General features: G+C 48.1%; 1 protein-coding gene across 1 annotated transcript in view; it reads left to right on the forward strand.

Annotated features, from left to right (window-relative positions):
* Positions 1-26,966, forward strand: part of LOC144167131 (glycoprotein-N-acetylgalactosamine 3-beta-galactosyltransferase 1-like) — a 42,248-nt gene extending 15,282 nt beyond the window's left edge. The window contains exons 4-6 of the mRNA XM_077696503.1: positions 10,493-10,660; positions 21,263-21,386; positions 25,559-26,966. Coding sequence (XP_077552629.1) covers positions 10,493-10,660; positions 21,263-21,386; positions 25,559-26,023 — 757 coding nt within the window. The 3' untranslated portion in view covers positions 26,024-26,966. The remainder of the gene's footprint in view (positions 1-10,492; positions 10,661-21,262; positions 21,387-25,558) is intronic.
* The last annotated feature ends 498 nt before the right edge of the window (positions 26,967-27,464 follow it).

Raw genomic sequence — 27,464 nt, forward strand, 5'->3', positions numbered from 1 at the left:
CCTGTAAGAGTGCATCGACCGATGGGAACACAAGCGACAGTCCGAACAAATAAAAAAAAATTCCCCCGCGCCTCCCCGAAGTGAATCCTGCAGAAATGCGAATGCATTGGGTGCGCCGATGAGTGTGTTGCGAGTAATGGCGTAAATAATGATGAGAGTGTGAACGTAATCATTTATTCATCAGCACCTGTTTTTGTTATCGTTGTACCTGACGGCCAGAATCACTGCCTTGTGATCGCTAAAGTGCACGGTCAAAAGGTCTTTGAGAAGCATACGCGCGTCACAGTTTCAAGTAAAGAACAGATCAATGCAACTCCCGTGAATGGTAGTGGGGCACGTGTCGAAGCCGGCAGAGAGACAATGCATAGAGTGCCTGATCTGCATGTACTCGACCAGCCACTCGCCAGTCTTCTTGCGCACGTCAACGTTGAAGTCGCCAACCAAGACTATGGGGTCAGAGGGTTTGGAGTGCACGCGCACACTTTCCATAGCCGCGTCCAGCTGCGCGGCAACGGCGTCTCGAGCGAGGTTGGGCGCGACGTACACGGTCACCACAAAGACTCCGTATCCGGTGTAGGCAAGGGTGTACAAGTCCTTGTACGGAGACGTGTCTCGAACGGGAGACGTGGCAACGGCGTGCGACATCAAGTTCCCATACACGTTAGACACGAGACTAACACCGCAGTACTCGCCGTCCTTGCCGCTTCGAGCAAACTAGTACAGCTCGCTTCAAGCGAATGCGTTCGGCATTGAGCGCGGAGAGATAACACCTGCGGGCGCACGCCGACGGAGCACGACAACCCCCGACTAAGAAATGCATTCGCATTTACGACGACGACGACGACGAAGGCAGAACTACGAGGCGCGCGCTCACGTGCGCTCGCGCTGGAGGAATGCAGGCGCACGCCGCTCGATGGACGCAAGACAACCCCCAACTAATAAATGCATTCGAATTTAAAATAGAAGTCCGTCATCATACGTAGAAAGGTTTTAAGCGAACCACCTGGACGACTTCGGGCCGCGTGCGTCATCGTGATGTTCCGGAATCACCATCGGGGATCACCTCGTAGGTTAGTTGGCCAACACGTTGTCGAATCCGGTAGGATCCGAAAAACCGTCGTAGAGGTTTCTCACTTAGTCCACGTCGTCGTATGGGAGTCCAAACCCACACACGATCCCCGAGCACATGTGGGTTGGAGCCGAGCACATGTGGGTTGGACCCACCCACGCCCCGGCTGTGCGTGGCTTTGCCGTGTCTGAGGAAATGGGCATCCTGGTGGTTGAGCCAACGCCAGGGTTGTTTTGGACCTTCATGGCCCCCTGACAGCGGCAACACACCACTTTGGCCCCTGCTTCTCACAAACGGTGCCCCCGGTCTGACCCGCCCTGGGGGGAATCAGCCAATTGCCTTTTCCTGTCCTCCTCTTTATTCTTTCTCTTTCCTATCCTCTTTCTTAACTCTGTCCTGTCATCTCCTTCCTTCCTTGTTCTACATTTTTCTAGGTGGCGAGGGTTAACCTTGTGCAAAGATGTCAGCCTTGAGTCCAAGCATAAGGTTATAGTGGCAAGGTACGGTTAACGTGTCCTGCACAGTCACGTTCCCTTGTTGGGCTCGGTGGTGGGCGACCGGCCTTGCCACCGAATTCACTCGAAGTTTTATGGCTACATTTCCTACTCCGCTCAGAAAACCCGATCGGCCTCCTAAACGGGGTCGCACCGAAGCACTGAGAATCGAACCACCCCAGGCAACATTCAGTAAGTACCTTGTAGTACACTCAACCGACGACAAATCACCAATCACTGACCTGTCAGTGTTCTTCATTGCCAAGTGCATTGAGAACATTGTTGGGAAAGATTACAATGCCAAAAAGATTCCCTCCGGAGACCTACTTGTTGAGGTAATGCGAAAAAACCAAAGCGACAACCTTCTGAAGCAAGAAAAAATTGCCAACTTGGCTGTCACCGTCACGCCGCATCGCACTCTAAACACTGTCCAAGGTGTCATTTCTGACAAAGAACTACTGCATGAGACAGACGCTGATCTCCTTGAGGGAATGCGAGACCAAGGTGTTGTTGGTGTTCGTAGAATTGTAATGAGAAGAGACGGGGCAGACATAACGACGCGACACATCATTCTTACTTTCGCCAGCTCTACCCTGCCCGAGACAGTGAAGGCAGCTTTTATTAGCTGTCGTGTTCGCGCTTACATACCTAACCCGAGGCGATGCTTCAAGTATCAGCATTATGGCAATGAACACTAGCCTGCCGTGGCAAGCTCACCTGTCCTAAATGCGGCGAAAATGATCACACCTCTGAAGAATGCCAAAACACAATTCTGAAATGTCCGAACTGCAGTGGCGCACATGCTGCATACTCACGATCTTGCCCATCTTTCAAGAAAGAAAACTAGATCATTCATATCAAAGTGACTGAAAACATAACTTTCCCCGAGGCACGCCAGAAGCACAAGTTGTTTTCGGCCACATCCTATGCAGACGCCGCCCGCCGGGGGTTGGGGCGACGTCTGGTTAGTACAGCGACACAGTGCAGCCTAGCTGATGTGTCGATGTCGTTAACCCCTTCTGAGCGGCCACCAGCTCCTCCTGCCTCCACAGCAGAGTCCCTGGTGGTTCCTGATCCTGCCGGGCTGCCACTCACAGCCCAGCGCCCCAACGCTACCCCTGCGGAGCCCGTGGAGGACTTTGCAACGGACGCTGTTGGGGCTGGTTCTGCTTCCAGTCCAGCTCCGTTCGCCCCCACAACACTCGAGGGCGTTGAGAGCACGAACTGTCGGGGCTCCACACAGACCCCGTCCCCTCCTGCACCGCAGGCTCCGACTGAGAAGGCTGAGGCCACCTCAGGGACCATTCCTCGAGGTTTTCGACGGAAGCGTACCAATTCGATGACACCTGAAGTGTCAGAAGAGGATATGGACACTTTGGCATTTGAACCTGCACCTCAGGAACGAAATGAGCGCCGCAGCACTCGTGGCCGTGGGAAAAAACCAGCTCCTCGCATCACAGGCCCTAAACAAGACTCACTGATCTGAACAAAAAAACACACTTCGATTTATTATTTTTGACGCATAATTGCTGTTGAGAACATAGTTCAATGGAACTGTAGGGGTCTCATAAAAAACTTAAATGATGTATATAAACTCCTTTATAAACATCAATCTAGTATTGTTTGCCTCCAAGAGACACACCTGAATCACAAGCAAAGTAACTTTCTGAGGCAATACACTGTCTTTAGGAAAGATAGAGATGTCTTTGCTCATTCATCTGGCGGGGTTGCCATTGTGACCCGAAAATCGATCCCCTCCCAGTCCGTTAGACTGCTCACCAGCCTTGAGGCGGTTGCTGTCCGCGTTATCATTTTTGGTCGGCTGATTACCATATGCTCTTTATACATTCCCCCGGATTATCGTCTGTCTACCTCAGAATTCGAGTCCCTGGTGGACGAGCTTCCGGAACCCTTCATCCTAGTCGGAGATTTAAATGCACACAACAAATTCTGGGGCTCTGGGAGAACCGATGCCCGTGGCCGTTTAATTGAACAGTTCTTGGTATCGTCTGGTGCGTGTCTGTTTAACAACAAACAACCAACATACTATAACACCACACATAACACGTACTCACACATAGACTTGGCAATAGGTTCTGCGGTTCTTCTCCCACTCGGTGAGTGGCAGGTGGACAAAAACCCGTTAGGGAGTGACCACTTCCCAGTAATCTTGAAGTGCCTAGACAAAGACCCCTACCCTGCAACCTCAAATAAAAGGTTTAAAGAAAGCGCTGCAGACTGGGAAAAATTTAAGCAGAAATCTCAACTCTCACACACCTCCATAGAACACATGGGTATTGATGAAGCGTGTAGCCTTGTCACAGCCCATATTCTTGATGCTGCAGAGAAATTCATTCCCCAGACTTCTGGTAGCAAAAGTAACCTAAAGCGACCCTGGTGGAATGAAGAATGTCGACAAGCGCGCCAGGCACAGAACAAGGCGTGGGGCATTCTTCGCAGATATCCAACTGCAGACAACCTTGTAGCATTCAAGCGCGCCAAATCCATGGGAAGGCGCATTCGGCGTCAGACCAAAGGCAATAGCTTGAGGTCCTTCTTAAGCTCCATAAATTCCTTCACAGATACGCGAAAGGTTTGGAATAGGATAAGAAAACTAAATGGACAAAGGACGTATAACTTACCCATTGTTAACACCACTGGTGACACCTTAGAGGACCAGGCAAATGCGCTGGCGCAACACTTTGAACACATCTCAAGCGCCTCACATTACACAAGCACATTTATGCACTACAAAAAGTCGGCTGAGCAGAAGTCCATACGTGACCGCAAACAATCGAATGACTCCTATAACTGTCCATTCTCTCTTCACGAGCTCATTACTGCGTTGGCGGGTTGCAAGCCTTCTGCGCCAGGTGCTGATAACATTACGTACACTATGATCAAACACCTTCATACAGACACAATTCATACTCTCCTCTTTTTGTTTAACAAGATATGGCGGGTCGGGCACTTTCTTAAGACATGGAAACAAGCTGTGATTGTGCCATTGCTTAAACAGGGAAAGGATCCCTCCTGCGTTTCAAGTTATCGCCCCATTGCCTTGACCAGCTGCTTGTGTAAGCTGTTCGAAAAAATGATTAACAGAAGGTTACTATACTTCCTGGAATACAATGGTATTCTCGACAGCTGCCAGGCAGGGTTTCGGTCGGGCAGGTCAACAATGGACCAACTTGTCGCTTTTGAATCTTATGTGAAAAATGCCTTTGTGAACAAACAGTATTGTATGTCTATATTTTTTGATCTAAAAAAAGCATATGACACTGCTTGGCGCTACGGCATCCTGCGGGACCTAAAATGTTTTGGTATTTGTGGAAATATGCTTAATGCCATTCAAAGCTATTTGTCTGAACGAACATTCAGAGTGAGGGTCGGGGCTGCAGTATCTGCGCTGTATATGCAAGAAAATGGCGTTCCTCAGGGTGGAGTACTGAGTTGCACACTTTTCATAGTTAAAATGAACACCCTCGGAAAAGCTCTGCCCCGTACAATTTCTTACTCCATTTATGTGGATGATGTTAACATCAGTTTCCGGTCCAGTAATCTATCTATTTGTGAGCGGCAGGTACAACTTGCCACAAACAGGCTTGTAAAGTGGACAGAAGAAAATGGCTTTAAGCTAAATCCTCAAAAGAGCACATGCATCCTGTTTTCGAAGAGGCGTGGTATTCACCCTCAGCCCACCGTCCTGCTCAATGAAGTAGCTGTGCCTGTGAAAAAGGAGCACAAGTTTTTAGGCATTCTGCTAGATGAAAAGCTGTCATTTATTCCTCATATAAAGCTACTCAAAATAAAATGTATAGAGGCGATGAATATCCTAAAAGTCCTATCCCACCACTCCTACGGCGCAGATAAGCTGTGCCTGCTACGTCTCTACAACAGTTTAGTGAAGTCGCGGTTCGACTATGGGAGCGTAGTATACGTTCAGCTTCGAAAACCGCTTTAAAAATGCTTGACCCTGTTCTGCACCTGGGGCTTCGCCTTTCGTCTGGAGCCTTCCGAACAAGTCCTGCGCAAAGCCTATACGTGGAATGTGATCAGTGGTGCCTGGAAGACCAGCGCTTATACACAGACCTATTGTATGCTGTGAAGACATCTATAAAAATCATCCTTCCTCACTTATTATCCACGACAGCTCTGCCATGCACTTGTTTCTCAGTCGGCCGTCTATATCTCTGCCCTTCTCGTTGAGAGTGAAAGTGCAAGCTGAGGAGCTTGGGATTTCTCTTACCGAGACTTACAGAACTTCGATCACAGACCTTGGCGCTCCTTGGGAAATGTCCGCGGTTTCTTGTGATTTATCTTTTCGAGCCATTAACAAAAAAACTGCACCAAGAGAACTCGTCTTACAGCATTTCCTACACCTACGGCATAAGTATCCCTACACAACGTTTCACACAGATGCCTCCAAGTCTGCTAATTCTGTGTCATGCGCTGCACATGGCCCAAACTTTGCTATCACAAAGACAATGAACAAAAGTACCAGTATTTTCACAGCAGAGGCACACGGCATTTTAACAACTGTGGAACACATTACACAAAGCAGAATACACAGTTCCATTATTTTTACAGACTCCCTAAGCATAGTACTAGCTCTTCTTTCAGGAAAACCAACGAAGAACTTGAGTTTAAATCGACCTCTAAAGTCCATAATGGCTGCCTACGCTCTAAAACTCACTGTAATAGTTTGCTGGGTACCTGGGCACAGCGGCCTTTCGGGCAATGAAATTGCTGACCAGAATGCCGCTGTGGCGGCTCTCCGCAGTGTTGTAGATATTCCACATGTTCCCTACCTAGACATGAAGCAATCAGTTCGGAGTAGGATTCGAAGGCACTGGCAGTTACAGTGGGACACACAAATCGAAAACAAACTACACATTATAAAACCACAAATAGGGAAATACAACACAGACAAACGGAACAGGTTCACAGAAATATCAATATGTAGATTAAGGATAGGTCACACACAAGCTACTAACTCATAACTTTTATACGGAACAGCACCACCTGCTTGTGAGAAGTGCGGACGACGACTTACAGTTCTCCACGTATTGACTGAATGTTTGGCATACCATGAAGCAAAGAAACGACACTTCCCCGAACTATACACCTACACGATACCCTTACACCCATCTTTGTTTTTATCCGATCCACCCCCGATCAGAAGTGAACGCCTTTTAGCCTACCTCGCTGACATTGGATTTTTAGCACTCATCTCATACCATGTGTGACATCAGGGCCACCCGAGGACAGTGAGGGTGGTTCGGAGCGTTTTCATAACAGGTTTCAGGGACGTCACTGCCATCGCAGGAGCTAGGGTCATTTTATGATGCCCCCAGCACTGTCACACTTAAACATCATCATTGTTACCTCTCATCTTAATCATCCTCCCCTTTTAGAGTATGGGCCCTTTACACCCATCTATACACTATTTTTTATCAAGTACATCACCATCATCGCCATGGTATTTTAGCAATAAAAGTGAACAAACATTGTCTTGGCGGTCTTTGGCCTCAGACGCCCTTGCGCCAATAAAACGCACATAGTAGTAGTGGTTCGTTGTGCGAACTCACGCGAGCTGGCAAGCCTCCTCCGCACGCTGAAGGTATCCTTGGCCGTCGGCGTTGAGGTCGTCTTCTTGCACGTGGGGTAGAATGGCGTCAAGCCACGTAGTCGGCCGTCTTCCGTAGACAAGGGGGAACGGTGTCATCTCTGTGGTTTCCTAAATCACTGTGTTGTACGCAAACGTGACATACGGTAGGACATCGTCCCAAGTCTTATGTTCAACGTCGACGTGCATAGACAGCATATCCGCGATTGTCTTGCTCAGGCGTTTCGTTAGTCCGTTTGTTTGGGGGTGCTACGCCGTAAAGGCCGTTCCGCGGGGCTTCAGGGGCTCCATGACAGGACGCGCCTCCCTTGGTACACACAAGACGGATAACACAGACCGGCTCAGCCGGGCGGCAAAAGCAAAACACAAATAAACAACCCCAATGCATGGTTCACGGTGATATTGGGTTTATTCGAAGTTCTCGTAGTTCCCGTGAACAGTTTTTTACCCAATTTCTTTGGTTGACACCGGTGGCTCCTTGAAATGCTTCTAGCCCCCAGTTCACGGCTGTCACTATGGTAATAAATTACGAAGTAGGTTTCCGTACCTTGGGCTCTGTCGTCAGCCAATCAGTTGTCTTGGGATTCAAATGTTCTTGCTGAGCGTGCACGGGGCGACGGTGAGAATAGGGTTAATTTCACATTGTTACAAAGAATAATGTAATCATCATCTAAGCTTTAACGTAAAACAGCTTCCGTGAATGACTGTGTCGACTTCCAAGCATGGGCAACTCCCTTCTACCCCTGACACAAGGGCGCTTAAAAGGCCTTTGCCGAGAAGGGCTGCTACCGAAACGGCGTTCGCCTCAGTGACCAACGACAAAGGAGAATTTCTTTTACCACAGCGGGGTTTTCCCGTAAAGGGTGTTCGCCTATCTCCTTTCCGAGACGGAAAGGAGCAGCGGTGCAGCCTCGTAAGCAGGCGCTTGCAAATCATAAGCACATCTGAACCTAATGAGACCATGATTCCTTAATACTTTCATAACTTGCTAAACTTTCAATGAAATTAATTTCACCATACAAGCCCAATGGCAATATATTTTTGTTAACACCTGCCCACTGTAGCCAGATTAGGCACGGGACGGCTAAAAAAGCACTCTATCATTGCTTTTTAATACAAATATCTAAACTTATCCATTTCTTTTTTGAACAACAATAAAACGCACGGTTCCTTTTTAAAACAATGAAGAAGGTCTATTAGCCGCACTTTATTTTTCTTATTGTGCATGGTTTTTACACAGAACTGCTAGCGCCACTTGAATGGGATCTCAGTTACGGGAACGACATTACCGAGATGGGGGTAGCTTTGTGTCACGAGCACCACCACTATCAACAGAATGTCTTTCGACGTGGGGAAAGGGGTTTACTTTAAACGAGATGTAGGGTTGCCGTGTGTCACAGCTATTATTCCGGCCGGCCAAAATCAAGCAAAATCAACCTTGAGGTCTTGCAACCAAATTAATTTTCGACTGGCAGTGTTAGGTCGAGACAGCGCCTCTCACTTCGGCGAAAGTAGCCTAGGTCACATCACCACGAGAATCTATGATAGCGCTACTCCTTTCTCTTATTTTACTGTCCTATGTGAACATCTAGCTTTCCGTTTAAATGAAACACGTTCTCACTGCCAAGCGTTGCTAATGTAGCCCAATGAACGTCGCCAACACCACTGCTGCCAAGCATCCTGTAGTCCCCCTCTGCAGTCATCATAGACGGGGCGGTATCTTCGTCTCATTGTTTTCTTTGCGTTCATGCGTACTCATTTGTCTGTAGCAACGCTACCTCAACGTGAGCTGTGTTCGTGAAAAAGAACTCGTATTTGTCCAAACATAAATAGTTGCTCTGGTAAACGACACCACGATCCCTTAGTGAAACTGTTCTTCCGCAATAAATTGCGTACTTGGTTCACGTCCAGCGATTAATTTGGGTTGAATCTTCTCTCACTGTTTGTAATGTGAGGACAGGCTATTGTGTATTTACGTCTGAACTGCAATTGGTAATAACCTCCTTGTGTCAAGCAACATCGCTGGCATATTTTGAAAGCTCCCGAATGCAATATGTGAGGCGGTTTATACAGTATTACCCGCCACACTGTCCGCTCTTTGTCTTACCGAGAACGAACTCCAACCACCCGGACATTCACGTTTCAAATATTTTACTTACTCAGATATCGAGAAGATGACCGAGTACAAAACCTTATGCACATCAGCTTGCCACTACGCTTTGACTGTGCCTGCTCTTTTGTGAGGCGCAGTTTTTTTTTTTGCTAAAATCTTTCCGTGCTGCTCATTTCTCTATGCATCTCTAAACACAAATTACGCAGAAAACATCTGGTTATTCTGGTTTTGTGCACAAGAAGCATAACAATGCACACGAAGGCAGCCATGTATGCACACCTACATAATAAGGTTATATTGTCAAAGGTAATTTCAAGCCCATGCCCCTCCCCCGGATCACACTGCGTCTTTCAATGGGAGCCGCCGCTCTAGGATTCAACTGAACGTGAAGCCTATTTGCGGGTTTCTCGACCTTGCATTCAACTTTCACAAACAGTCAAACTCGGTACTGCATTGTCACATTCGATACGGCGCATCGACAATGCCTCCTGGCGCAGAATATGCATTGGTTTGTTTTCATATAGACAATTCTCCTTATCCAACATACTATTAAACAATTATCCAACATACTATCCTTTAAATACGTTATATATTGAGCCCCGCTTTGGGAAACAACACGCAAGCCAAATATGAGGCCACAGGGCGCAGACAGTGACCTTCCTTGCGGGCGCTGTTATAGAATAATTCCACAATAATAAAAGGCAGAAGACAAGCAGAAATGGTAGACAATTTGAAAGTAGCCTTAACCAGCCACTTTTACCATACTTTAGCTGCGTTAGCACTAGCACACCAAATGACCATTGCATAGTATCTCTTCATCGTATTTAAAGTCATGGGTAATGTTCTCCCTTACCAGGAGAAAATTTCTGATAAAGAAGGCATTCTCTGATTCCCTTGCCATGAAGCGTACGATACCTCATGCGGAAGTCGGGGCACATTCATCAGGGCTCAGAACCCGACTACCGCGCCAATACGGGAAGTCTTGGGGTAAACAGACGCTGGTAGGTTGCCCATCTAAACTTTATTTTACGCAGTCCAAAGGCGAAGGAAATTCCAATACCGAACACTACACTTATCCTGTGGAGCTTCCGTTATGCAAATTGCACATAACGCCCAGTTCTCTTTTATGTATCACGCTCGCAAAGTACCTCACTGATTCCGCGTTCGTGCAACTTTTACCATTTCAGGTACCTGGTGCACAACCTGAACGCCTCGGAGCCCGCGTACCTGGGTCCATTGTGGGCGGGGGCCCGAATTCCCCGTCCAAGCAGACACCCCCAAACGTTCGCATTCAATCGGGCTGCCCTGGAGAGCATTGTGAAGGCCAACTGCTCTGGCGGCGACACCATGGCCAGGTGAATGAACTGCCATCCGCTTTCTCCGGGCATTTGGGGACACGCGACCGAATGCGAGAATGTTTTATGCTTGAACAACCACCAGCAGTTATTCTCTCCAATAATAGGACGGACTCCAGGAACATTATCGTCACTGCATTGACAAATGCAGAGCTAAAGGGACATTTTTTGCACATACCCAAAAGCTTTACCAGCACGATAGTCCAAATTACGTAAACACGTTCTTTCGCGTCACGGGACGCACATGTGCGTCAAAACTCCTGGGTGAAAACGAAAATTCCTCGCGACATTTACGTCTAGCCTGTGATATTCTTCAAGCTTTTTTACTTGTACTGTTCGACCCTCGTAAACACGGGCATTTTTTTTATTTTCGCCTCCATTATAAGAGCGGCCGCCGCGGCCGGGAAGCCAGCCCATGACCTCGTGCTCGGCAGCGCAGCACCTTAGCCACTGAGCCACCGCGGCAGATCGTCACTTGAATTCAAACGCGTGAATCAGCAAAGAGTGCAACCAGAGACAATTGAAATGCACTTAACCACGGCTTTTTGAAATCAGAGTTATGCCTTGCAAAGGTTAAAAGAATGCAAGAATAATGAACAGTGGTCGGATGAGTTGTATTGGTGAAGCACCTGAGTGGAAATGCTTTTTTATTAAATCAAAGAATCCTCAACTCCACCGTTAGGCTGTCTCACTTTTCCTTCGTCTCTACGCTGCTGACGGAGGCGACGGGTTCGGCGGCAGAGAATGAGGAGAGGTGAGGTGTCATGCATTGGTGTCAGCTTCGTTCAATTCCTATAATTCCTAGAGCGTGTGCAAGGCGCACACAGCGCCGCCATACGTGACGTGGGCGGAGCTCACAGCGGCGCGAGAGGAAGCATAACGCTATGCGTGGAGTTCACCGAGGACGCAGGGGGCAAACCCACAGATGCGCTCAGTGAGTGCTCCGTCTGTCTCCCCCCTCTCCGCGTGGGCTGGTAGCTCAATCGGTAAGACAACGGGCAGTCACTCCTTTTCTCTAGGCGTTCCAGGTTCGATTCCTGGTGGTGCCAGTATCTTATTTTTGTTGGCGGGAGTTTTTTGTTCACACCAGCGGTCGCGGCAGGACCCTTGGGTAACAGGTTAAAAGATTCCCTTTAAAACAATCCTCGGTTGGCAACATTTCGCTGAATGGTTAGAAAAAGATATAAAAGGCGGCACATTTGGCAGCATTCCTTATCACGAAAGGTCACTGTTTTACGATGCTAGCAAAGACACTGCCGTGCTTTCATCGCTGCATGGTGTCATATCTAACCATTTAGAGCTAACACGGAAGAAACTGAGCGTTGGCCCTATTCTCGACTGCAAAAATTCACAGGCAACTGTGATTTTGCTGGAAGTCTTTGGTGATTGGCTTCAAGTTTTGATTTGATTGATTGATTGTGGGGTTTAACGCGCCGACGCAACGCAGGCGATGAGGCGCGCCGTAGTGGAGGGCTACGGATTAATTTTGACCACCTGGGGATCTTTATCGTGCGCCGAAATCTCGTACACACAGGCGTTTTTGCTTTTCGCCTCCATCAGAAAAGCGGCCGCCGCGGCCGGGAATCGAACGGCTTCAAGTTTTGATCACATGCTTCCGGTTGGCAAAGCTGTTTTGTCTCCAGTCGTCCTTTTGTCGCTTCATGCCGTTTACGGGAACCAGTCCTAAAATTTGCCTTATTTCTTTTTACTGAAAGCGCATAATTCTTGGCTGGCAAAAAAAAACTAGAATAAGTGCAGCGGACATGACAACCTACGCTTGTCTTTGCTATTCAACAACAGCACGACTTGAATATCACGCAATCTCTGTGATTTGCTGATTTGCTGAGGAGTGACGTAACTTAAACGGTTAGCGTGAACGATTACGTCGCACAACGGCAACTTCAGCATGCCAGAAAATGACGTAATGTTACCTAACAGCTTGAAATGGCGGCTGCTGTCGCCGTGAAAAAGGGCGAAAAATCTCACCGACCTTCGGCGCCGTGAATAACCCGTGAATTCGCAGCAGGCACAGTTTCGCATGACGCGCGGATTAACGCTTGTTTTTTACCGAGAAAGACTACGTTTTGAGTGTTTCCATCTCAGCGATCACGGAGCATACAAATAACGTGCCGTAGTTTGGCTTTATGTTTGGCAATAAAACAAAAATTATTAGTTTGGCGTAGTAGCAACCCAAAAGCAACAATCCTATCCATTACAAAAAGAACCCAATGCCTGGCGTTTGTCCACAGTCGTCCTACTGATCTTCTGGGGCACATGATCGAACTCAAGAGAAAAATAACAAAGAAAAGTGAATGTTTGAATCATTACTGCACAGATTGAAGTCGAGCTTGACCAACGCCGCCTGTATAAACATTGCCTAACGCGTGAGCGAAAAATGGCCAAACAACCACTCTCCTGTTGCTCTCTGCTACCCTTCCCCGCTCCGTAGCCTTCCAACGTGTTTTCGTGTCCGCCAGCCAGCGCCGCTTCTCGGAAACTATGCAAAATAGTGGAAAGTTTATTTAGCGTTCCCGAGGCGGCGCTCCTACGCCTTCTTGTTTTTCACCATGCCTGTCTGTCTTGGTCTGTCACTGATAAAACTTCCTTTGTCACGAAGCAAAATCACTTGCGCTGCCGCAGGCTGATGCCGGCTTATCTTTGCGCGCTTATCTACTCTGATCACAGGCCCTGAAATTTTCTGAGTGGGGCATCCCACCTCTATCCCCTCCGCATTTAGGTATTGTTTTGACCCCGCTGTTCGCACTCCGCATCGGTACGCACGTCTAAAATTGAGGACTGTACTGTAGAAGCGCCCGGACAGCGTGGCGGGATCCCAGCTGCTTATCCTTTTGTTTCCTATAACTTTCTGAAGTTTACAAGCACGTGATATTATTGGAAAGTAATCGTAGAAGTGAGCGCCTGAACGAAAAACGTGCGCGCAATTTTTTCTTCTCTAAAACTCCAGAAAGAAAAATATCAGTAAAATAATGGCTGCCCCATCCGAAAATATCGTTTTTCTGTTAGCTATATGTCTACCCGACAATCAGTATGTTCTTACACTATTTCAGTCCACCTCTGTCTTTATCTTTGGAAAAATGCAGCAAGTATGAAGCGAGCGACACGTTGAACGAGATCCCCCAGTGCGCCACAGAACTAACGCCTTGTCGCGGCTAAGATGTATGCGAAACGGCCCTTGAAGCTCAACAGGCAAGCTAACAGACACACGTCGTAGAAGTGGGTGCAGCGTTCGCGACTCGCGAGCAGTGACGTAAGGCGAGATGTCCGCCGGCACGCGCCTCATAGCGGATCAGTGCCTGAACTAAGCGTCCCTACCCTTCCCATTGAAAAGCGCGCCACGCGTCAGGCAATGTTAATACAGGCGGCGTTGGCTTGACCAACGCCGCCTGTATAATCATTACCTAACGCGTGAGCGAAAAATAGCCGATGAGCCACTCTCCTGTTAGCTCTCTCCTACCGTTTCCCGCTCCGCAGCCTCCCTGCGTGCTTTCATGTCCGTCGGCCAGCGCCGCTTCTCGGAAACTATGCTAAATAGTTGAAAGTCTGTTTAACTTTCCCCAGGCGCGGCTCATACGCCTTCGTGTTTTTCACCATGCCTGTCTTTCTTGTTTTGTCGCGGATACCACCTTTTCCACGGATGCAAAATCACTTGTGCTGCCGTAGGCAGATGATGCCTTTGCGCGCTTACCTATTTGGATAATGAGCACCGAAATTTTCCGACAGGGGCATAACTCCCTCGGTCCCCTCTGCGTTTCGGCCTTGTTTCGTCGCCGCTGTTCGCACTCCGCATCGGTACGTACTTTTAAAATTCAGGACTGTACTGTAGAAGCACCCGCACATTGTGGCTGGAGCGACAGCGGCTTATCCTGATGTTCTCCATAATGTTCTGAAATTTACAAGCACGTGATATATTTGGAAAGTAATGTTAGCAGTGAGCGCCTGAACAAAAAAAGTGAAAGCAATTTTTTCTTCCTTAAATCATCCTCCAGGCAGAAAATATCAATAAAATATTCATAATGTAACAATAGGGCTGAACTTAACACGACGACCTCAGGATCAAGAAAAAAGGACACACGAAACGGTAGATTCCAACAGGGGCACACATGCTTGTGTTACCATACCAAGGGAGAAAAACTGCTGCTTCCTTTTGATTCTGAGCATAGTAAATTAGTAAAGCGAGGCATAGGCAGAGGTTTTCTAACACAAGCGACAAAAAATTGTGTTATCATGCCATGGCAGAAAGCCTTGACATCCAAACAGCCAGGCTCACAAAAAGTGGCTATCAGTTCTGTAGCAAGATCGGTTATGTCCGCTGTTGTTTATGGAAAAAAATCAACGGGTGACAAAACAGATAGACGTGCGGTCGTGATACCATGTGTTCATGGTTTGTCCCATCGCTTGAAAAAATAGGGGTAGACATGACGTACAGGTAGTTTGTTCCGCACCAGATAAGCTTGGAAGCATGTGCAATCGGGTTAATAAAGCGCTGGAGACCAAGAAAATTGGAACTAGTAGACATAGTAGTTGTGGTGTTGCGCACTTGCGGAAGTTTGTGAAGTGCTCTGTTGGTATAGTTTACAAGATCCCGCTTGCCTGCAAAAAGTCATACATAGGACAATCAGGACGTTGTGTGAACGAAAGGTTGAAGGAGCATCGCGCGCTGTGTCAGCAGACGGCTATATTTCTGGCAATCTTGCAAAGCACTGCGACAATTGCAAATGCACTCCAGATTTCACATACACGATGATGCTCTACAAATCAAGGGACCGGGTTACAAGTGAAATATGTCAAGCATTGTCGATGGTTTCTAGCTTCGAAGGCGAGTGCGTCAGTGCTCCGTCAGTCTCATTGCTGGAAAGAGAGGTTGATTATCTAAAGAAAAAGAATGGTTGTATGAGGTGATATGATTCGAACATGCATTGGGTGGTGATACGAGGTGGCAAGACTATTTATATGTTGTCTTGTTTATTGAAGCTTTTCAAAGTTGTTAGTAGTGCATCTACTGTTTCGTGTGTCCTTTTTTCTTGATCCTTACGTCGTCGTGTTAAGTTCAGCGCTATTGTTACATTATGTATACATACCAACTAGCCCAACACCAAGCGTTATTGAAGTCAAGAAAGTATTCGCTGTACCATTAGAAAATATCGTTCTTTTATTCGGTTTTTTTTGTCTCCCCTACAATTAACATCTTTTTACACTATTTCAGTTCCACGCCCGTCAGTTAAGTTTGGAAAAATGCAGCAAATCTGAAGCGAGCGACAGATTGCACGAGATCCCCCCTGCGATCCCGTAACTATATCCCGGATAAGATGTGAGAGAAACTGCTCTTGAAACCCAAGCATTGAAGGACTCTGGTTCAACATATCTCCCTTTCGCTCGCTTTTGGATCAACGTTACTCGATCGCCTGCGGGTGTTCACATCAATTTTGGCCTGCAGAAATGTGTTTCCGTCGCCACCCTCAGCTTCCGTCTTAGTTTGTATAATTCATGCCAAGGGTTTTTATTTCGTTTATGTGCAATATTTTATACCTTGAGTAAATATTAACGACGTTCGTTTACCCGAAGTCCCGGGCAGGTCAGGAACACAATCGCCCGGGCTCCGGATGGTTTGGCAAGAGGCTCGCAGTGCGATGGTGTTGAAATTCTCTGAGATGGCGGTCGAAGTGACGAACTCGATGTGTTTGTGATTAATGAAGAGAAATGAATACCTTTTATACAACTATTTGCAATGCAGTAACTGGATACATGAGAAATAAAAAGAAAAAACTTCAAACTGCAGTTGGATGCTAGCTCCAAGTGCGTACAAGTCACTCGAGCTTTTCAAACTTCGTCTAACTTTGCTATGCTAGGAGCGTACGGAAACCGCTCTATAGAAACGATGGCCGGGACTCTGTTCCCGCCGCACGACCGGTCTAGTTGCCCGGTACAGAGCTGTACCCTAAACTTCCGAAGCGATCCTGAAGTCTACCTCTCAATTAGGGGGCTCACAAATCCCAACCTAGCTTCAGCGGTCGAGACTTCTTGTCTCGCCTGGAAGTGCATGACTGAGAGCTCAGACAAGAAGGCTTTCTAATAGCCGGGTTCGGCCTTTAACCACTCCAATATTACTGTCTCTCGGGAACGCCTTTCTAAATTTCGTACACGCGCAAGCGGAGGCCCTAATTCCTGCAGACAGCTGTCACTCAGCCATTTGCCGAATATTCACTGAGGTACCGCAACCTTCGAGTCAAATCCCTGCATCGGGCTGAGCTAGCCCGAGGCGGCGAGTACACGTGCCTCCTAGGGGAGGGGTTCAGGGACGGCGGCTACCGAAAAGCAGCCGTTCTAACTGTCTCGCGTGACCACGGCGTCTCGGGGACAAGCCGCCGCCATGGCGCGGTCAGACGACGATAATTACCCCTCGTTGTCTGCTACATCAACAATCCTCGGAACTTGGCGGGGCCGTCTCCATTCGTGAAGGGGATTATTCCCGCGGCATTCCTCCATCCGGTATATGTCCGGTATATATCCGGTAACGCGCAGCACCGAACACACAGTCTAGCGTAGCCTGGTGGAGAGGGCCAAGGCTGCCAGCGCGGACCAGGGCTTCTAGGAATAAAGGAGGCCCCCTACCGGCCAGGGCCCAAACCAACAGCACCTGAACGTGGCCTCCGCGATCGGCTACCGGCGGCGCGCCGTTGCTCCGGCCGTTCCAATCGCCCGGAGAGAGCGTAATTCCGAAGAGGCCGTTTCGCCGTTTTGCGCCGCACCGCGGCGCGCGTAGCCTAAGGTCGTTTTCGCTGGCGCGGGTGGGTGCAGAGGACGAAAACTCGGCCCTCGCAGCCTGTGTGCGGCGTTTAATAAAAAAGTTACCGCACACCAATGCAGGTGAAAGGTAGAAGTAGTTATTGGTGCCATTAGGGTAGTTACCGGTGCTTTGAATTTTTGACGTAGACTATGCCCGGGGTGATGCATAAGTGAATTCATTGCACAGCAGTATTCTTTTTTGTAGTCACGCATGGTTCCAAAACACAACACGTTTTCCGGTTTTATTTCTGAAAATCTTGTACATGTTGTTTGGAACGATTAGGAGAAGACAGCGCGGTTTACACACGGACACAGGGAAGATTACTTGACACACACGAGCACTGTGTACTCTTCCCTGTGTCCGTGTGTAAACCGCGCTGTCTTCTCCTAATCATGTTACACCAACACGCCCAGATAGCCACGTTGTTGTTTGGAACGCACGGAACGCATATTCCGTGCGTTCCAAGCAAGAACCAAATTATGGGAATTCAACCGACCGAAACCCAACCATTAGTAAACACGAAAATGCCCCCTGTGTCGTTTTCTTTTTCTCCTTTAAACGTGCGGTCGTTGGCAGATAAAGTAGATGACATGGCAACACTACTTGAAACGTTTGGCGTAACTTTTACCGCGATACTATATTAACAGAGACATCGTATACTTCAGCATCTGAAGTGTATACTGTCCAAATGCCTGTCGGTATTTTTTCCGCAATAGGCAGGGTAAACGTGCTGGTGCCGTTTATTGGCATGCATACTTGCATATAAAAACGTACAGAGAAACTTCCAGTCTACCTAAATGGACGTGGTCTAAGTAATGTAATAAAAATCTTTACCCGAGTTACGATTGGTATAGTTCTCCACTTGAGTGTTTATTCACTAATATCCCGAACAACTTACTTACAGCCGATGTTGTGCATACAGATATTAGTGATCAGCTTAACGGCTCACCGAAAAAAATAATGCCCTTAATATGTCATGACAACAAATTAGCAAATCTAGAAATTCAGAAACAGTCTTTCGAAAAAATACATATGTAAAGTCGATAGCGATATGAAAGGCATCGCGGAATATCATGACTTTTTCACTCACGGCAAATAATTTGGTAGCGAGATTGCAGTAGGTACTTGAAACCCCTAAGCATATTAAATAAAACGCAAAAATATGATTGATTCGTACCCGTGGAAGCCTAACGGATTATTTGACTATCGTAGTCGCCTGCCTATAAACAATACACGAGAGCTTATCGGTATTACGCTGTTTTCGCGCGCGTGCACTCGCGCGTGCACTCGCGCGCGCACACACGCGCGCACGCGCGCGCGCACACACACACACACACACACACACACACACACACACACACACACACACACACACACACACACACACACACACACACACACACACACACACACACACACACACACACACACACACACACACACACACACACACACACACACACACACACACACACACACACACACACACACACACACACACACACACACACACACACACACACACACACACACACACACACACACACACACACACACACACACACACACACACACACACACACACACACACACACACACACACACACACACACACACACACACACACACACACACACACACACACACACACACACACACACACACACACACACACACACACACACACACACACACACACACACACACACACACACACACACACACACACACACACACACACACACACACACACACACACACACACACACACACACACACACACACACACACACACACACACACACACACACACACACACACACACACACACACACACACACACACACACACACACACACACACACACACACACACACACACACACACACACACACACACACACACACACACACACACACACACACACACACACACACACACACACACACACACACACACACACACACACACACACACACACACACACACACACACACACACACACACACACACACACACACACACACACACACACACACACACACACACACACACACACACACACACACACACACACACACACACACACACACACACACACACACACACACACACACACACACACACACACACACACACACACACACACACACACACACACACACACACACACACACACACACACACACACACACACACACACACACACACACACACACACACACACACACACACACACACACACACACACACACACACACACACACACACACACACACACACACACACACACACACACACACACACACACACACACACACACACACACACACACACACACACACACACACACACACACACACACACACACACACACACACACACACACACACACACACACACACACACACACACACACACACACACACACACACACACACACACACACACACACACACACACACACACACACACACACACACACACACACACACACACACACACACACACACACACACACACACACACACACACACACACACACACACACACACACACACACACACACACACACACACACACACACACACACACACACACACACACACACACACACACACACACACACACACACACACACACACACGCACACGCACACGCACGCGCACACGCAAGCACGCACGCACGCACGCGCACGCACGCACGCACGCACGCACGCACGCACGCACACGCACACGCGCACACGCACACGCACACGCGCACACGCACACGCACACACTCGCGTACGCGCGCTCGCACGCACACATACATGGCCTCTCGTCCTTAATAAAGTATTTCACTCACTCTCTCTCTCTCTCTCTCTCACACACACACACACACACACACACACACACACACAACGGATACCCAGAGCGTTCGAAACAACATAAAAGGCAAGAATGCATATTTTCGAGCAGCGATGTCGCGTGAAAATGATGTAACAGCGAAAAAAGAATTCAGCACGCTGGCATTCACTCTGCCCGAGATGACAGAACCCTTCTCGGCATTCGCTTTTCAAGCAAACGACCACTAAAGCTGCGTGCAAAGGCAATCGTGGGTGTTAACAAACGTACGTTAAATAACTTTGTACTTGTAGGATCGAGTCAAAACACATAGACCATATATTCGAGTTTTCTATCCCGAAGACGCGACAACGAAGGCTGATTTACAACTCAAAGCGCAGGCAGCGTCGGCCAGACGAGCCTCGCTTCAACCTTAGGCTAATGGCGCCGCCTCGCGGCGTGTGTCTGAGTTAGTAAAATTACACCGCTCCCCTTGCTTCCGCGCCGAATGGGACGGCCGGAGCAACGGCGCGCCGCCGGCAGCAAATCGCGGAGGCCACGACCTGAAGCTCGTCTAAATGTTTATTCACTCACTCACTCACTCACTACACATAACAGGCATCTAACCAACGCCAAGCCCGTGATTTTGCCGGTCTCGCCTGGTTAATACACCATCATCTCCTGCGTGTCACCGCAGGGGCGCCGAACGACGGTTTTGCTGCACCGCTACTGGAAGTCCAGAAAGGTGACCTCGGGAAAAACTATGAGATCAATCCGTTTTTCAAGGCGTATGGGCCCTCACCATTGCCTTTTGCTTTCGCCTAGTCTTTTGGTCGGTGCGCATAGACCAGCTTACAGCCATAACTAGGACAATAAAAACTGTGCAAAATCTTAAAATCATATACTTTTCTACGTTTCAAAACCCGGTGTGCATCGCTAAAAACCCACATCCCTCTTACTGTCCCCTCCTGGCAGGTGTTTGCGCATGGCTGGAGTGAAAGTTCTGGACAGCCGAGACGACCAGGGATGCGCTCGGTTCCTCGACGCCGAGTTGACAGCGGACAAGCTCCCGTTTCGGCACGCCCTGTCTCCCAAGCTGGTGAGGACTGCACAAGTGAACTGAGACGGGCTAGTTAGTGCATGATGCCACTTAGAAAAAAACAGCGCCAAAAAACGATACGACAGGGAGTAAAGACAAACACTGCGCTGAACTGCCAACTGAGGTTTATTTAAAAGAACAATGAATATATACTAGAATCAAAAACAAGGAGGAGAGAAGGAATTTCATAACACACACAAAAAATGGAAGTTGATTGTGGAAATGAAAGCAGCCAGGTGTAATGCGTTGATCATGATCCTAGGTATCTTATCTCCCTGTCGTACAACTCGATAGAGGGTGTGCTCACGCACGCTTTCGTCATCCATACAATGGGAGATAGATACAATGGGAGTGGAATCTTAAAAATTCGACTATTTATGCGACTGTGTTCACCGTCCGGCACCCAGTTAACTGCCTCAATACCTTTCTGAAATACGTACCTTATTTACTGGAAAAACACCTCCCATTGCCGTGACGGGGACTATGAGCCTCACTTTCAATCTTTATGATGGACCATTATGTCCTTGCGAAAAGGAGATGCATCGTGGTGGAGGTGCCGACGTGCGTACGCGCATCACGGGATTCGTAATGATAATTATTCCTTATCAACGCGGCCCCAAAACTAACGATTCCCGTCGCTTCCCGCCTGCCTGTGTACATCCAGACGATCGTACATCACAAAAAACAGTGGTGAAGCTTGCACTAAGTCGCGCAAGGGTTGAACCATAGCGAGCTGGAGTATTTTTTTCCACGTGAACACTGGATGACACATCGGCACGCATTTGTACGAGTTTGAAATTCTTTATTGACATGCTCCGTCCTTGCTTTTCACTGTGCTAGTAGTAGTCATCGTGGTATGCAATGATATCATCGTGTTGCTTATGCCAACGATTAGATGCGCGGGAGCGTCTGACGACACCTGGGTCGCAGCGGCGGCGCGTACGTACGTGCACGAGGAAAGCGAGGTGTTTCTCTAGTCGCATCGAGGTTCCGTGGAACAGGTGTTGCTCCAGCTGTGGCGTTATTGGCCGCTCGGCAACGCCTGCGGCTCTTCAGGGTCTTCGCCAGTTTTGTTTTTTTTTCTAAAGCCACTTCGCAATCCGGGGACGCTTGGTGGTAGCTGCGAGGCAGGCGCTCACGAGCGCTCCAAATTTTCTTGGTATATTTAACCCGTCATGCCCCACACATTACCGTAGCTACAACAGTTCCGCTGTTAAATAAATCAAAGCTCCTTTCTAAAAATAGAGACTGGTAAAACGCGAAGCTTTCCCCGGTGCAACTTCAGTCAAAGTTCAAGACCCACCATTCTTCGACCACATTCGAATAGCCCAGTTGGATCGACGTCGGCTTCATAACGTGGGGCCATCATGTTCGATTGTGACCACGGGAAGGGTTTTTCACTTGAAGGACTTCACGTTTCATCACTATCGTCATGGCCATGTACTCTGTGCAGAAACCCATTGTGTAAAGTTGACTTTCCTGCACTGCGTTTTTGTGTTACGATCTACGGTGCAAGGGATGCATAAAAAGCTTCGGTTTAAAAACAATCATTCGACCACATTGCACTCATCCGTATTTTCCTTTGCCAGGGCGTATGCTTAACGACGGAGGTTTTTTTTTTCTCAGCTCTCGCCGATTCAAAACCGTCGTAGTGCAAAAAAAAAGCCTTTTGGGCGACGTCTATGGCGACATTGTTGGTGACGGGCTTTGAATTCATTTCTACACTAAAGGCCCGTTCACACGTGCGACGAAAGCGACGCGATTTCTGCCGCGGCCGCAAAAATTGGCTAAGAATAAACGACGAAAGAGACCGCAGGGTACTAAGGCAACCGCTTCTATTGCTCCAGTCACAAGTGTGAATGCGCCATGAAGCGATCCTAGGCAAGGAGCGGGATCATTCTTTTTTGGGGGGGCACCTGACGGGCTGTGCCTTGTCATTAGGGTTCCCGTGGGTTAAGTAGCTGAGAAGTCCTGATCCAGTCCCTCGCGGGTTTAGACGAATGGCAGTGGTGACATCAAATCGTGTGGCAGGCAGCCCACCTATGTTTGCTGAATTAAAATATCAAAGATGGCGACTTTTGTTTTTAAAGGCTGACAGGGCATCACGTTCTTATATACCAATACGAACCAACACCTGCATATTTCTTTGATTGATTTTATGTTGGGTTTAACGCACCGACGCTATATGGGCGATGAGACGCGCCGTAGTGGAGGGCCCCAGAAAAAAATTACGCCCATCTCCCTTCGCGGGAACCCTGGTGTGATGCGACGCTCAGGGGGGGTTCAAGCGCAAGCGGAGAGCAACCGTCGACCGAAAGGCCGCCGGAGAGCGGCACACCGGTTATATGTGCAGCGCGCCCGAAGGAGAGCAGACTGCGGCGAGAGAGAGTACTGCACATGCGCCGGCGCCAGTGCGTCTGCCGCAACTATGACGCAGCACAATCCAACACAATCCACTTTAATCCAATCCAATCCAAATCCAATCCAATCCAAGCCAAGCCAATCCATTCCAATCCAATCCAACGCCCCTCGCGAGAGAGGGGCATCGGAGAGGAGAGGGGGTGAGCGACGCAGACCGCAGCTCGCGCGGCGAGAAGAATGGGGGAGGGGCGGACGCCGACGACGCCAGATGCAGGGACAAGGGGAGTGAATGAGATGCAGTCGCATCTAAAAATCTGACCACATAGGGATCTTTAACTTGCGCTAACATCTCGAACACACGGGCGTTTTCGCTTTCCGACTACGTCATAAATGCGGCCACCGGGGCCGGGCATCGAACGCGCATCCTTGCGATCAGCAGCACAACCTCACAGAGTCTGAGCCACCACTGTGGGTATACGTTCATATTTGGGTTCGTCCGATTTCTCTTTAATTGTCAAGCGGATGATTTTCTCTTTCTTCGCCTCCGCAATGCATTTTCTAATTAATGCATGCCATGGGTATTTGCAGGGTTATGCGCCCATGGAGGATTGCGGATGCTGCAGTAATGACGAATGCTGGGTGCGAAAACCAACATGGGGAACATTACGGCTTACGTCACGATTTCCAGATGGTCTAAACAATTCATTGGCAGCCTACAACGCCGCACCTCATACCTATGCTTCTTCGTTTGTACAAGAGCGGGGAACCCACCTGAAAGCGACGATGCTTTCGTTTTTGCGTTCGACCTTGGCAACAAAATTTCAGATTTGCGTCTTGGAACGATGAGGCGAATATGTAAGGACGGCTCCAAACAGGGCATTGACGAAGCAAACATAACCAAAACGAAATCCACTTCTGCCTCGCAGATAAGGAATGAATCCCCAACCGGCAATATTAGGATGTTTCCCGGAGTTTTTCCTTCATGTTTTGTGTCTTGACTTGACTTGCCAGAGGAAACAAGATGAATCCCTTGCTGGTTGGCACTTCAATGTCACACCGAAAATATTTCCTAAGTTGTAGCTTCCTTCCAGTTCTACAATTCTTTGCTGCGTTGAAGTGTTTTTACAGCGTGAGCGGAACTGGCACGGAGCGCTTAACCCCGCCACATGCTGCACGACAAACGCATACTACCAAGCGATTATAAAGCGCCTGGTATAAACTTTCCTCTGACTTGAATGCACCTTTCGTAGCAATCGTGTAGGAACGTCCACCTGTATTTTGAGCAAACAGAACATGCATGTAACAAATTTTTATCAACAAAAAGTAAAATTGCGGAGTTTTAACGTGGCGGGGCTACACAAGAGACGAGTCGTAGTAAGAGAACCCGCATTACCCTTCACGACCCGGGGATTGCTAACGCGCACCTAATCACGACACACGGGTGTTTTTAACGAACTTTTATCGACAACTGATCTGCGCACTGGGATAACTCGGGACAGCTAATACTCTTTCTGGAGCTACGACATGCGCCAAGAGAGATCGCACGCTAGGATAGTTCGTTATGCTTATAAACGCGATTGGCAGCCGTAATGTAAGATCCTTCTGCTGCGGTTTATAGTAAGAGATATAGTATAGGCTGATGTTAACCAATTTCAATACCGCAAACTTGCGAAGAGCGTTGTTATGTGACCGCACGGTTTGACAAGCTTCCAGAAACCAACGCCAACATCGATTTGTCGTTTCTTATTTGCCGTGACCATTTTGGAAGCGCAAATTACTAACTGTTTCTGGCATGTTGCTCTACAATGCAGTCCGGGCAGTGCGTGAGCACCACGTTCGTATCGGTGCAGACCGGCGTCTGGCTGCAAGGGTTATTGTTCGAGTACCTGACCCACGTGCTTACTCCCTACGGTCTGCGTGCAAGGCTCAACGTTACTGACGCCCGCATCCCGTGGAACGCCTCCTCAATGCCGAATTGGAACTCATCTGAGGTAACAAGGCCATCGACATCGACGACGACAACGACAAGCGCGATGACAACCCGTCCAATCAAGGAAATCCGCCAGGGCAGTGTGGAGTCAACTTTTGCTCCAGCCACCTTCAACAAGATTCAAAATCTAACCTTAGCCGAAGCAAACAGTGCAGCGCTACGTCGTTTCTCGGTGGCCTTCAACAGCACTCAAAAGCCAAGTGCAACCAACGATGGCGGCCGTACACGAGTCCGCTCTTCGGATGCTTTCAACAGCACCCTAGAGAGTCAGCTAAGTCCACAGTGAGCAGCAGGGCCTCTAGAAGTTCTTCGGGGCCATTCAGGAACGCTAGGGTCGCCCTGCGGAAGCATTTGAAGATACAATGACGTGTTACCTCTGCAGCGCCATTGGACGTTGACGAATTGCATGGGCAATTCAGCACTTAATTCTATATGCATTGAGCACACAATTTTTTATACTGTGTTTAAACATATGTACACTTGGAAAAGAACTGTAAACATTGGTGTGTCTTTTTCTAACTCGTTGCTTGGTTTTTTTCGTTCTTGTTACCATCCTGGTTTTGTAAGCACTCGTCCCTTCAGATGACATCGTTTGTTGCTATGTAAACGTTTTCATACATAAAGTGTCCTGAGCTTTGAAACAACGAAAACTTTCAGAAATTGAAACAGCGCAACTAACTGTGCATAATGTTCAGCGAAAGGGGATCTGCCGTGCAAGTAGTGCGCAGACGGTATGTCAAGGCTTATCAGCATGAACGCTTCTAATCTATCTAGTTAATTGGCGCTGCCCTAATTTTTCTTTCAAAATCATTTCGATAAATAGGGAAATCCCCCTTATTTAGATCAAAAACGTATTTGCGAGCACGGTGAACACCCAGTCAGCTTCACAGCAACTTTGAAGTCCCACTAACGGTTTTCATGTTTGAAATGAAATCTTGGGAGAGAACTACAACAGGGGCCCCTTTTTACAGGAATGGCAGTAAATGTGAGCGAGGCAATTGTTTGCAATGTCAAGGACTATGCTTTTCGACGAGTGTTCTCTGAACTTATCCAATGAACGCATCAGAAACGTATGTTCGATGTTATTGATATTCATGGATATCACACTCGCTCTTAAGTTATGACTGTTATTTCAAGTTTCAGTATAACCACAACTTGCTTCTGGGCGTGTTAAGTTCTGACAGGTGACCAAGTGACACTGTATAAGTCTGAAGTAAAATTTTAGATTGCCAGATTACCTGCGGTATTCTAATTCAGTGGTCAATTTCACGCACCCTAAAATGTATTAAAATCGCAGGTATTGTTACAAACTTATTAGAAGTGTGCGTTACTGTTTTCACCACTAGCTACACATGGGCCCGATATACCCGAGTTCCGCTGAACACCACAGCTACTTTAAAGTGGTCGATGCCTGGTGAAGGTACGTTCCTAAGCATTAGAGATAGTTTAAACGTTCTTGTTGAGTCCCACAAAGGTTGTACCACGCTAAGCTTACACATGAAGTTTTTGTTACATGCGAGCTGTATATGGTTAGGGTTCTCTGTATTCGCGTTCTCCGTCAGTAAGGGGGGGAGCCACTGACCAAGCGGTGCGGACGCGTGTCTCACCGGTTCCCACTGTAATTCATGATACTAATGTATTTGTGAACGGGGCCACTGAATTTTCGCACCGTTCAAAGCGGATTTCGAAGCAAACACGCCGATGTAAGATTTACTCTCGCTCAGTGA

Source organism: Haemaphysalis longicornis, unplaced genomic scaffold (assembly GCF_048455015.1).
Source record: "Haemaphysalis longicornis isolate Haplotype H1 unplaced genomic scaffold, Haemaphysalis longicornis Haplotype H1 scaffold_2, whole genome shotgun sequence".
Classification (NCBI taxonomy): Eukaryota; Metazoa; Arthropoda; class Arachnida; order Ixodida; family Ixodidae; genus Haemaphysalis; species Haemaphysalis longicornis.